General features: G+C 49.8%; 1 protein-coding gene across 28 annotated transcripts in view; it reads left to right on the forward strand.

Annotated features, from left to right (window-relative positions):
* The first annotated feature begins 1,431 nt into the window (after positions 1-1,431).
* TMEM164 (transmembrane protein 164) overlaps positions 1,432-12,892 on the forward strand; it is a 178,398-nt gene continuing 166,937 nt past the window's right edge. For 13 of the 28 annotated variants that reach the window (XR_008708544.1, XR_008708543.1, XM_055564838.1 and 10 more), the window contains exons 1-2: positions 2,326-2,436; positions 2,739-3,407. Coding sequence is in view for 19 of the 28 variants with exons in the window: in XM_055564838.1 (XP_055420813.1) it covers positions 3,018-3,407 (390 nt within the window). In the remaining 9 variants the exon portion in view is untranslated. Of the gene's footprint in view, positions 1,638-1,885; positions 2,036-2,319; positions 2,437-2,738; positions 3,408-12,892 lie in introns of those variants that run through there. The other 15 variants (XM_055564845.1, XM_055564860.1, XM_055564853.1 and 12 more) reach the window with 12 other exon arrangements.

A 12,892-nucleotide genomic window follows, 5' to 3' on the forward strand; every position in this document is an offset into this window, starting at 1 on the left:
AATTAGATAATAGATCACTGATAACTGTTTGGTTGAGAGAGGGAAACTGAAGTACAGAGAGGTAAATTGCCCAAGGTGACACAGCAAGTAAATGGCATAATTATTATTAGTATCCCAGAGTTGTCAAAACACTTGGCTCTTCTACCTTTGAAAGAGAGGAATTTGTGCCTCAGGCGAGCAAGCTGGCCTGACACTAAACACAGTCATTTTGCAAACACAAGACCCTCTAGGCAGAACTCCCAAAGAAATTCGGTATGGATTGGTGGTTTAGTTGCTAAATCTTGTCCGACTCTTGCGATCCCAAGAACTGTAACCTGCCAGGCTCCACTGTCCTGGGATTCTCCAAGCAAGAATACTGGAGTGGGTTGCCATTTCCTTCTCCAGGGCATCTTTCCGTCCCAGGAATTCAACCTGGTCTTCTGCATTTGCAGGCAGATTCTTCACTGACTGAGCTAAGAGGGAAGATTTCTGAACGGATTAATGAAGCCTTTTACTGAGTGCTACCATCTCCTTCTGACTTCCTTGAAGACAGGAACTCGAGGTCTCAGGCTACAGTCATCACCAGAACTCCAGTTTTACCCTTAATGTTACTGTGCAGAGGATCTAACAAAACACCGACGGAGAACGAGTGAGCTGCTGAATCGATCCTTGTTTGTTGTTGTTCTTTATTAATTAGCACTTCGAGAGCATCAGGCCCTAAGGTGGATGCTGTCTGTGCAAAGCTACCTGGCTCTGAGGCCAGGTGGGGTTAAACCAGACTTGGAAAGGACGGCAGGAAAATGGCTGGCAGCCAACACCAGAACGTGTTTCCCAGGCAAGGTGCCTGTTTTTTTCTGGCTATTTTCCTCTTTGTGAGTCTTCAATAGATATTAAACCAACACAAAGTGGATTCTGAAAAGGTCTTTTTCCTGTTTCCTTGCCCAAAGAAAAGCAAATCCCAGTCTATGGGTAGGAAGCAGCAGGGAAGAGGGGGCCCTGTTTCTGCCAGCAGCCCTTATCCAATTCTTGGGCCCCTCCACAGCCTGGCGGGCGTTTTAAGTGGCAGGACTCTCGGCCAAGGGTAGGTTGGAAACAGCTGCTCCGTCGCAGGGCGGGAGGACGGAAAGAGGTCTGGGGAAGCTTCTTTTCCTCCATCTAGAGTACGATTGAGCTTGAAGGCGTGGCAGGAGAAAGGGGAGACGGAGAGCCTGGAGAGGGAGTGGCCGGAGGCTAGATAGAGAAACATCGGAGCAGAGCAGGAGGGAGAACGGCCGGGCAAAGTAGGAAAAGAAGCCTTGTCTAGGACGGAAGTGGAGAGTAGGGCTGTGGCTACAAAGGTGGAGAAGATGCCGTCTTGGCCCTGCCCAAGTCTGCTATTTCAGGGAGGTCTGGAGGAGAGGCGAAGAGTAGGTCACACCCAGCGGACCTCCCAAAGCCCAGGGGCTTATCACTAGACAGGCTCGTCCACTCCCTCAAGAACTCAGCGAGGGCCGGCTAAGCGCCTACTAGGTGCCCGGTGTCCAAGGAAGCGCCCTGGAGAACCGGGTCTCAGGAGGCGGAGTCGGGCCAAACGGCTTCGCGGAGGAGCGAATTCCGTAGTCGGCGGTGCGGGAGGGTGGCGGTGCACGCGTGCTGGCCGGGCGAGCGCAGAACGCGAGGCAGGCAGGGGAGGAGGGGAAGGAGGCGGGGATTGAGCCCGGGGGAGGGAGGGGGAGGCCGAGGCGCCGAGAGGGGGAGTGGGAGGTGTGAAGAGTGCGAGCGGCTGGCGGGGGGGCGGGGGTGCGGGGAGGCCGGAGAGGAGAGGCGGCCGGGCGGGGTGGCCGAGGACGTGAAGTGGGGGTGCGGCGAGGGACCGAGCCGGGCGGGAGCGGGGAGGCGGCGGCGAGGGGGAGGAGAGAGGGAGGGGAAGAAGGAGGAAGCGACCGCGGCTGCTGCAGGGGGAGGAAGACAGGGAGGAGGAGCCGTGCGCGGCGGCCGTGGCGGCCGCCGGGGGAGCCGAGCGCCGGGGCGCGGGGAGCCGAGCGGGCGCCCAGTCGGGGCCGAGGGCCGACTGCCGGTGAGTGGAGCCCCGCAGGGCGCGGCGACCCGTCCCTGGGGCCGGGCGGGAGGCGCGGGAAGCTGCGGCGCCGGGGCGGAGGGAGGGGGCCGGCCAGAGCCCAGCCCCCGGCTGGCCCGGCCTCCCGCCCGCCTTTCCTCCCTCCCTCCCGGCTTCCTCCCGCCGCTGCCCGCGCGAGGGGGGCAGGTCCCGGGCGGGCCGCGGGCTGGGGGAGGTGCTGCCCGGAGGGCGGGCGTCTGGGGCCGGGGGGTGGAGCTGGGGGCTCGGGGGTGTACCCGGGGGCGGGAGGCTGGCCCGGGACGGCTCTAAATTGGCTCGGAGGGGCACGTCGGCGGCGAAGTTGCTCGCTGGGGGCAGAGACGGCCACGCGGTTGCAGGAGTAAGCGATCCCCCAGTGGCGAGTGCGTGAGACGAGGAGTCCGGCGTCCCCGCCAGCCCCGTCGCCCTCCCCGCCGGCCCGGCCCCGCCAGCTCCCCTCCTGGCCTCCGCGTGTTCCCTCGCCGTCTCCCCTGGTTCGCTCCTGCCGCGTCCCCTCAACCCTCGCCCTGACCCTCCCGGCCTCCGACTTCCCCCGACCCCTGCTTGCTTCGCCACTGCCCCTGTTCCCCTTTTCTTCCCTCGCTAGTTACCCCTCCCCGCCTCGTAATTCCCGATGCAATTGCCTCTTTGAGACCTTTTTTTTTTTTCCTCTCCTTCCTTTTAGATTGGCCAACGGCTCGTTTCCACCCTGCCTCGTTGGTGGCCACTGGAGAAGCGCGGGGGGCTCCCCAGGCAGCCGTAGGGACAAATTAGAGCCAGCACTTGGCCCCAGGCCTCGCGTGTAGCTTCCCGTCCCCTGCTCTAGTTGCCCCGGTGTCCGGAGGAGGGTGCGGGGGCGGGGTGTGCCCTCCGTATATGTCCCACTACCCGGGCCACCCTCGGGGCTTGTGTTCCATCTCGCTCTCGCTTCCTGCACGGTGGTCGTGGGGAGCCACTTTGCATCATGTCCCGGTATAGCTACCAAAGTCTCCTGGACTGGCTCTATGGGGGCGTGGACCCCAGCTTTGCGGGCAATGGGGGCCCCGACTGTGCTGCCTTCCTCTCTTGGCAGCAGCGGCTGCTGGAAAGTGTGGTGGTCCTGACCCTGGCCCTGTTGGAGATCCTGGTGGCCCTGCGGCACATCCTGAGGCAGACGAAGGAGGACGGTAGGGGTGGCCGTGGCTGCCAGCCAGAGCAGGTGACCCAGCGGCCAGAGGAAGGCAAAGAGAGCCTGAGCAAGAATCTGCTCTTAGTAGCCTTGTGCCTGACCTTCGGGGTGGAGGTGGGCTTTAAGTTCGCCACCAAGACCGTCATCTACCTGCTCAACCCCTGTCACCTGGTCACCATGATGCATGTGAGTCTGTTGACTTCCCCCACCCCTTCCTGGCAGCCTCAGCCAGCAGAGTCATTTGTGTGCTCAGGACACTTGGCCGCGTAGAACACCTCACCCCTGCGGGCAGTGGGACCCTTAAAAATGATTTTCCAACGAGTGGCTGTTTGGGTGCGGATTTCAGATTTGGCTTCCTTCCACCTTTGCACAATGCGTCAGCCCTACAGTGGTGGTTAGCCCTGGGAAAGACTAGCACTCAGGCCAGTGGCCCCTCCCCTCCCAGGCCTGCCCTGGCCTTTTGCCAGCAGGAAGTCCGACCCCAGCCAGGTTCCCTTTCTGGATCACCAGAAGGGAGCCATGGGCCAACCCCCCCCACCCCCAACACACACACACACATTCCCTCTGCCACAATTTCCCAGAGGCCTGGTGGCTTTCTTTCCTGGAGGTGGTCACAGAAGGTTCCGGTCTCCACTGTCATACTTGGGGGAAATACTTTTGTAGATTTCTCTTAATGACTTTCTTTTGGGAGTTTATGGTCTTAGGGTGAGGTCTGCCTTTTGAGTTCTGAGGTGTCAAAGCAGCACCAAACTCCGACTCACTGCACTCTGAAGCAGACCCCAGGCAGACTCGTGACCTCTTCTCTGTGGTGAGAGGGTATTTATTTCCTGCAAACCTCTCCATCTTATCATTCTCATTCTCTCTCCTGAGGTCACAGTCCAGGGGTGCCCAGAGAGCTGATTTCTTTATCTCCCATTAGCGGTGCTAAGAAAAACAAATGAGATTGAAAAGGAAAGTTGCCAGATACATAAAAATAATCTGGGTGAGCACCAACCAAGAGCGAGACTGTCTTTTTGTACTCAGCCTGTGTAGAGAGATGATCTAAAACTATAATATCACGGAAGGGTAGGAAGAGGAGAAGAGCGTGGGGTTGGGGGGGCTGTCTCTTTTAGATTTCAGGCTGTGGAAAACCTGGTGTGTTTTATTCAGGGACAGTTGTGAAACCTGTCATTAGCATCTTTATTGCTTTTATATTTGTAGAAGGTTGTTTTCTCAGGAGACTCGTGACAACCTTGTGTGGGGCAGGAGGTTGAGATAATTGTCTCGGTTTCACAGGCCTGGCGGGGGGACTCGGGGATGGGAGGTTGCTCGCTTGCAACCAAAAGATGAATTAGCTTTCTGGGTTGGAAAGCTAACCCACCCTCTTTGGGGTTTCAGAATGCAGAGCAATCTCTGGGAGGCCGCTGCTGATCAGCATGGTGCTGCCTACTTATGCTGCAGATGCTTGCTAGCTCTGTGTTGTAGGAAGTCCTTGGATGGCAGGTTCTTGGCCTCAGTTTCCCAATCTGGAAACTGGTGAATGACCATAGACCCCTTTCAGTCTTGCAGATGTGGTAAGGAGGTATAGACAGATTTAGAATAAAGCAGCTCTTAGTGATGGGATGGCTCTAAGCGTCCAGTAGGCTTGGAGTGGGTAGCCTTTTTTTAGAGGCCTTCTTGGGAAGTGATGCCATTCACAGGAAACCCAAGGGCTCTCCCAGTTAGACCTTCTGTGTAAATTTGAGCCTGTCCTCTTTCTTTTTTTTTTTTTTTTTTAATGAATGGGCTTTTTGTTAATGAAAGGAAACAACACATCTCAGCCATTGCTATGTGAGGCTCTTGGGACAGGAGTGCTTTTTTTGGATGGCAGGTGGTGAGGGTCAGAGGGTACATCTTTGACAAAGGGGTCTTGAGGCCTCTGACAACCACATATCTAGAAGGTCAACAAAGAACTAAATTCAGCCCGATTGGGGCTGCTGCTGGGGTGATGACGTCAAACCTGGCAGCATCATGGTTTTCAGTGGAAAGGTTTTTAGAGGCTTTTAGAAGACTCTGGAGGCTTCGTTCTGGCATTAATTAGTTGTGTGACTTTGGGGAAAGTACTTGTCCTGGCTCTCAGTTTGCCTGGCTGCAAAACGAGGCAGAGTTGAATTTCTAGGTCTTGACAGTCTATGTGCTGTGCTTCTTTCCTCTATAAGCAGTTCCCCGGGGGTGCCACACAGAGCTATTCCAGAAATGGCTTTTGGTCTCCTCGCTCATTTCAGGTGGTCATGGTTCACCTTCTCATCCTCACCTTTCGCTCCCTGGGTCTTCCCCGTAAAGTAAACCTGAGAAGGCCACCCTTTAGGGGTCCATATGGATGATGTTGGCCCTCAGGGGCTGAGTGCAGCAGAGAGATGGATGTTTGGGGAACTATGAACTGATTCCTGTCACTGTGCTTTTGCTATTGTCCCGTGCTTAGCTGAAACTCTGAAGCTAGGTGGTGGGGGCAAAGAACAGTCAGGCTGAGGAATCCTTGCGACCAAGCAGGATTGTACTGCTTTGTCCTTTACTCCCAAGTTACTGCTTTGTGTCATTTAAATAGAAACTTCTGGCCTACTGGGGGACTTAGCCTTTGATGAATCCAACACTCCATACCTTACCTATGGTCTTATTGGAAGCAGGGACATATGGATTTTTAAAAGCTGATGTGAATCTTTAAAATAAATATTACAACAGATGGAAACAGTTTTCTAACTTATTTGGGCTTCCCTGGTGGCTCAGATGGTAAAGAATCTGCCTGCAATGCCGGAGATACAGGTTTGATCCCTGGGTCAGGAAGATCCCTTGGAGGAGGGCATGGCAACTGACTCCAGTATTCTTGCGGGAAGAATCCCATGGACAGAGGAGCCTGGGGGGCTATAGTCCATGGGGTTGTGTGTTAGTCATGTGTTAGTCGCTCAGTCGTGCCCGACTCTTTGTGACCCCATGGACTGCAGCCCACCAGGTTCCTCTGTCCATGAGATTTTCCAGGCAAGGATACTGGAATGGGTTGCCATTTCCTTCTCCAGGGGATCTTCCCAACCCAGGGATCGAACGCGGGTCTCCTGCACTGCAGGCAAATTCTTTACCGACTGAGCTAGAAGGGAAGCCCATCCATGGGGTTAGTATTAATAATACTTTACATCTGTCTAGCTCTTAACTTTTATAAGACCCTTTCACATGCACTATCTTCTTTAGGGTTATGCTAGATAAGCTTGAGCCTGGACAGAGAGATGTTAAAATTTATCCTGTGACTGTGTGTGTTTCAAAGGGGAGGTGTTGAGTACAAAGAAATACTTTGGCAAGTGAATTAGCTGAGTTAGGCTATATCATGGCAGTAAATTCTATGGAGTTCAGAGGTCCTGATAAGGAAAGGGAGACATTAGCTGAATTGAAAGCAGGAGCTTAGAGACATTTCTGATGTGTGTCTCTCAACAAGATGACTCAATTATAGCTTTATAGAAGGCCTTGTTCTGCAGAGGCAGTATAAGTTTGTAATAAGGGCAGTATTACTTTCAGCCAGGAAATGGTAGCACTGGAGGGAAAATGACTAGTCTCCTTACCTCCCATTTTTCAGTCTGTAAAATATTTACTCCCAAGGCCTTTGATACACAGACCCTCCTCATAGCCATGCTGCCTTTGGGCAACTGCCAGCTTTAGAAGCACAGGGCAGGGTACTTCTTGTGTCCGAGTTCTGTTCTTGAATAATATTCCTGCTGTCAGGTTTCTTTTTGGCCTCGTCTCAAGGGCCCTAGAACCTGGGACTGGTAGAGGTTTGTAGGATTAAAGCAGCACCTTCTCACATCTGACTTAAGCCGGGGATGCTTGAGGGTTCTTGGAATCAACAAGCACCAGGATTAACGCACCGCTGTTAAACCCCTTGCTGAATATCAGTGGTGTTTACCCATTACACCAATAAGTATTTTTTCAAGCGTGGCTAGCTAGTCCCCTGTGCATAATATTTTCGTAGGTATGGGTGACACGGAATGAATTTACTGACTGTTTATGCTGTTTACAAAAAAAAAAAAAAAATGGAAATCACACTGCCAGCAAGGTACTGGCAGGGGTGGCTTTAGAACCCAGCTGTCAACAGTGGGAATTGGGGCTTTAGCAGGAAGAGAGTCTCATAGCTATTTAAGTCCTAAAATCTACAGTTTCTTAGCGGAAGGGTTAAAATGCCAGGCAGTTTGACTGATTGTGTCCGTAAAAACTCATGGCCTTTTATCCTTTGCATCTAGTTAGATTGTCTCTGCCTTAGGAACTTAAGGCAAAGATCGAATTTTGGATGTTTTGTCTAATTGTCCACTTCCAGTTGGTTGTGTATATGTCTGTGTCAGTATCTCCCAGTTGGACCCTGAACTTAGTGGGGCATAGCATATGCCATTTAATCCTCCGTGTCTCTGTGCATAAGGCACTCTGGATCTCAGCTGGACATTTTCCAAATAATAATTGATGCTATTGACCCCTGAGCACCAAGCCTCTGGTTTTTAGCCTTTAAGACCAAGTGAGCCCCATCCTTTTTTTAGAGTTAGCATTGCTATTTTTCTGTCTTTACGATATATTAGAAGGCTGATGTCCACCAAATATGGCTAACCTGCTTTTGTCTCACTGTTTACCTTCCTACTTCACTTTTTGCCAAAAGCACAGAATGGCACATATTCAGAATGGTCCTGAGCTTTTTGTGACACCTTTTGGAACTCACTGGATGTATATGGGTATGTTATATTTGCTCTATGATGGATTTGTTTTAGAGAAAACCTGATAGATTTGAGAACTAGACTTTTTTGTCCCCTGCCTCCTTGACTTCAGACCAACCACACCTCTTCATCCCCATCTGTTGTCTGGAGCACTGATAACTGCTCATGGTTGCAATTGATGTTGGTGGGTAATGGGTGCAATGAGGGATCCAGCTATCTGCTGGCTTATCAGATGGACTGTGTCCTGTGTCATCAGTCCAGGGGGACACAATGGGGTGATGTTTATATGGGCCTCAGCAATGAGGCATGACATTCCTTTTTAGTTTGTTTCATATTCTCCCCCAAGGAAATTTGCAGAGAATTTTTCCATCTTTCATTGTTACAGTCTTTGACAGAGTCCCTTCCATTATAAGGGAAATGGTGTGGATTGGTGGATTAAACAACCCATAGACAGCCCTGGGATTTAAAATGATGATACCAGTTTTGCTTGTCGCCTGCTAGGGAACCTGAGCAAATTATTTAGCTTTTTCCTATCTTGATCTTCTTCGTGAAATGGGCCACATGGAAACAAAGCATTTTAATCCTCTGAATAGCTCTGTGGTCACTTAAACAGACTCCAGGTACAGCTGATCAGAGCTGGCAGATGACCAATAGATTTTTTTCCTCTGACTCAGAAACTGACAAACCTCAACTTCTTTTCACCTTTCTTGATAGCTCTTAGAATCCATTCCTCTAATTAGTTCTGTTGCTTTTCTCTGGATCCTTGCCCACGTCTGCATACCCTTCTCATACACAGTCTATAAAACTGGATACTGTGACCAGAGGTCCAGCCCACCCCCAGCAGAGAGGAAAGATTTCTTTCTGAGCCTTTTCTCACTGTGCACCTGTTAATACAATGCAGCCTGGAGCTTGCTGTTAAGTAATAGAATGCAGCAGACTCCTACTCAGGGGGTGATCCACAGGCCCCCTGGATTTTTGTCCCTTTGCCATAGAAGTACCTCCTTCATCACTGTCTTCATGGGATCTGTCGTGAATTCCTCCCCTCTGTAGATGGTCCTGAAGATTCTCTGGGAAACTTTCCAGTTGACCTTGACTCCACAGTTATTCCACTCATTCCACCAATACCTCTTGTCCTCCTTTCCCAACTCTGAATATTCCTCAGACTGTTAGCCTCTTTAACATTTGCCTTGCATGAAAAAATTGCAAGCATTAGTTGCTCAGTCATGTCCTACTCTTTGTGACTCCATGGTCTGTAGCCCACCAGGTTCCTTTGTCCATGAGATTCTCCAGGCAAGAATACTGGAGTGGGTTGCCATTCCCTTCTCCAGGGGATCTTCCTGACCCAGGGATTGAATCCAGGTCTCCTGCATTGTAGGCAGATTCTTTACCATATGAGCCAGATTCTTTACCATATGAGCCCCCAGGGAAGCCCATGACTTTGTATACAAGTAGGTAGTTTGGTAAGTGTTCAACTGGGTTGTTTGATTTTACATGTTTGTTCATTCTCTACCATTAGTGTGTATACTTTTCTTTAAGGAAAGGAGTAGTATGTTTTTTTCCCTCTGTAACACCCTGCAGAGCTTAATACAATACTATATGTGCACATTAATTGCTTAATGTGTAGTGTGCCTGGATAATGCTGGCTGGCTGACTGGCTGACAGAACTGACTTTTTTCTGTTCTTTTTTCTTTTTCCCTCTGGTGGTTCTGTCTGTGTTCCCTTGAGGTCTCATGGGCACAGTTCCTGTGTCTCCTGTGCCTATTAAGAGAAGCTCCTGTCTGGGTTTTTTTTTTTTTTTTTTTTTAAATAGCCAGAAAGAGAGGTGGTTTCGCCTCCAGCTCACACATCTTTTTGTTGAATTTCCATCACAAAGAGCTGGTTATTAGGAACTGCAGCCCATTCTCTGCCCCAAGTTTCTGCTCACTTTCATTGCACTGAGGAAATTGCACAGTTGGATCTTGGTCTTAAATCCCTTGGTTTGACATCTGGAAATGTCTACTTTCTTCTTTTCCTCCTTTAATATCAGACATTAAAAAAAAAACTGTTATTAAGCTGGTAACTCACTTTCTATCTCTCCCCTTTTATATTTTTCAATAGCTTGTTCACTGTCACCATGCTTCATTGAAATACCCTTTGCAAGAAGAGCCAGACTTCTCAACTTCTGGTCTTTCATATGTTTTTTTTGTTAACTTTGTTTGTGTTCAGCTTTGTGAGGTATAGTCGACAAAGAAAATGGTAAGATATTTAAAGTGCACAACGTGATTTGATTACGCATACATCATGAAAGGACTCCCCACCCCCCACTGAGTTCACTAACACATCCATGATCTTTCATATCTTTTGTTAAATTGAGAGCATCTTCTGCCAGTAACTGACTGACTGGACCTGAAGTGGAGTGCAGTGCTTTTCAAATTTTCTTTGTGAAAGATTCCCTTGGAACCTTGTTCTCATGCAGATGCCTGGCTCTCCACTCAGAGTCTAAGTCAGTCTAGGTCCTATAAGGTGAGGATGGGAACCTGCATTTATTACAAGTTCCTCAATGATTCTGATGCCAGTGAGCATTGGATCCCACTCTGAGAGACATTATCTAGTGGATAAAGTATGAGGTTGGAGAAGGCAATGGCACCCTACTCCAGTACTCTTGCCTGGAAAATCCCATGGGCGGAGGAGCCTGGTAGGCTGCAGTCCATGGGATCACGAAGAGTCTGACACAACTGAGTGACTTCACTTTCACTTTTCACTTTCATGCATTGCAGAAGGAAATGGCAACCCACTCCAGTGTTCTTGCCTGGAGAATCCCAGGGATGGCGGAGCCTGGTGGGCTGCCATCTCTGGGGTCGCACAGAGTCGGACATGAATGAAGTGACTTAGCAGCAGCAAAGCATGAGGTGGGATGTTGCTTCTGATGCTCTTCCTGACTGGTGTGATTCTGGTGGCCTGTGGGTGGGCATTTGGTCTTCTGGTAGTACCTCGGTATTTATGTGGGTGTTAAATAAGGTGGTTGAAATTAGAGGTTGAAGACCCCGAGTTATTGTGAGGTGGATTTTAAGGTAACTTTGGCGTTCCAGTGGCCTGTTGGGTGCCTGTGGCTTTTATCAGTGGAGGATTTCAGCCAAACCTCTTTTTAATCACCTTCCAGTCCTCCTATACTCCTTTGCCATTCTTGCAGTGTTGGAGATCTTTGGGAACTAACAAGATGAAATACTGATACAGAATTATTGCATCCTAGTTCTCTATTTTCAGGACTTTAGTTTTCAATGCTCATGGAAATGTATCCATTCTTGCATGTATTCAGCAAACATTTGTCCAGTGCCAAACATTGTGCTGTCAAACATTGTGCCAGACACTGGAGATTCAAAGATAAATAAGAAACATTCTTTGCCTTCATGTTGCCCACAGTTGAGATGAGACAGGCAAGAAAAAAAGATCAACTAAATTACAACGTAACATGTAAAGATCAACTAAATTACAATGTAACATGTAAAGATCAACTAAATTACAATGTGACATGTAAAGATCAACTAAATTACAATGTGACAGGTTTGAACAAAACATAAAGGACCAGAGGGTCTTTTATTTTTTCCTGATGCAATTAAGGAAAGCATACTGGAGGAGGTGACATTTGACTCATAAGGACACATGTTAGCTCTTTGAGAGCAGGGGTCCTTGTTTGTCTTATTTTCTATCATAGTGCCTCTCATGGGACCCACCTCATAGTAGGTGCTCAATAAACGTGTGAATGAATGACTAGGAGGTGGCTAGGTGTTGCAGAAGGAAAGGGTTTCTTGGCATAGGAAACGATACGTGTAAAGGCACAGAGTTGCTTCCTCTTTCACAGGAAAGCTTTACAACTCTTACCTGGAGTCATTTTCATGTTATTATCAGGGACAGGCATTGTTTTTGTATTTCTCCCTTGGCAAACCACGTAAAACTTGGAACGCTCTGTCATTTCTGGCCTGTTGATAAGACAGCTGCAGTTAATCACAAGTCCTTGATAGGGGGCTTGTGAGATAGAATGTTGTGTTCTCTCTGCTGTCCCAAGGAGGGCCCACATGGTCAAGGACAGACACGGAACACAGAGGAGAGTGAGCAGACATTAAATGCAGGAAATGAGGTAGCAGGTATTCCACCCCCCACCAGATGATTTTTAGTGGCTCATGGGATGGCTGCTGCCCCCACGATGGTGGAACTGATGCAATGTTTCGATGCTCTTCTTCTACCTTTCTCTTTTCTATTTCTTTTCCCCTGCTTCCATGTCTTCCCCCGCCAACCCCCCCAACTCACCCCATCCAAGTTTGCCTCTTTCCAGAGTACTCAAAGCTCCAGATCAACTCCATCTAAATGCCTGTTTCACCAGAGGAGGTCCTATCTCCAAGGAAATAAGGAAGAAATCAGTTCCATGTAGGAGGTTCATACTACAGTGTGAATGGCTCAGATGCAACAGAGGTAGGGGAGGACAGGACTTTTTAAAAGGGCCTTGTTAGCCTTACTTGATCTTTAATTGGTGGGGTGTGTCTCAGAATTTGAGCAGGTGGCCTTTCCCATGCTCCTTGCTCAGTTGTTGGCCTCCCTCCTGCTCCACCTCCCATCCTCCCCCACCCTGAGAACTGGAGTTACCGGTGTCTTGCTGTCCTACTTGCTGAATGCCCAGGGTAAGTCTCCCTCCAAGGTGCTCTTGAATACAGCAGTTAAATCTGAAGGTCTGGGGAGGGCTCCTCCTTTTCTGGGCACGGTCCTCTCTGTTTACTCAGCTCTTTCCCAGAGAAAGAGCTGCCAGCTAAACAGGGCATGGTTTGCACATCTGTCAGTGTGTGGTGTGTCAAGGGACACTGACCTGTTGCGAGCCCGAGATCCTGAAGGGGAGGGTTGGGGGGATCTTTCTGTTGGCTGCATACCCTTAACAGTAGCTGCTGGAGCAAATGTCAGAGGGAGGCAGGCAGGGTAGGATGAGTCTGGTTGTGGGCCTGGTGAGCT

The sequence above is a fragment of the Bubalus kerabau genome, chromosome X (assembly GCF_029407905.1).
Source record: "Bubalus kerabau isolate K-KA32 ecotype Philippines breed swamp buffalo chromosome X, PCC_UOA_SB_1v2, whole genome shotgun sequence".
Lineage (NCBI taxonomy): Eukaryota > Metazoa > Chordata > Mammalia > Artiodactyla > Bovidae > Bubalus > Bubalus kerabau.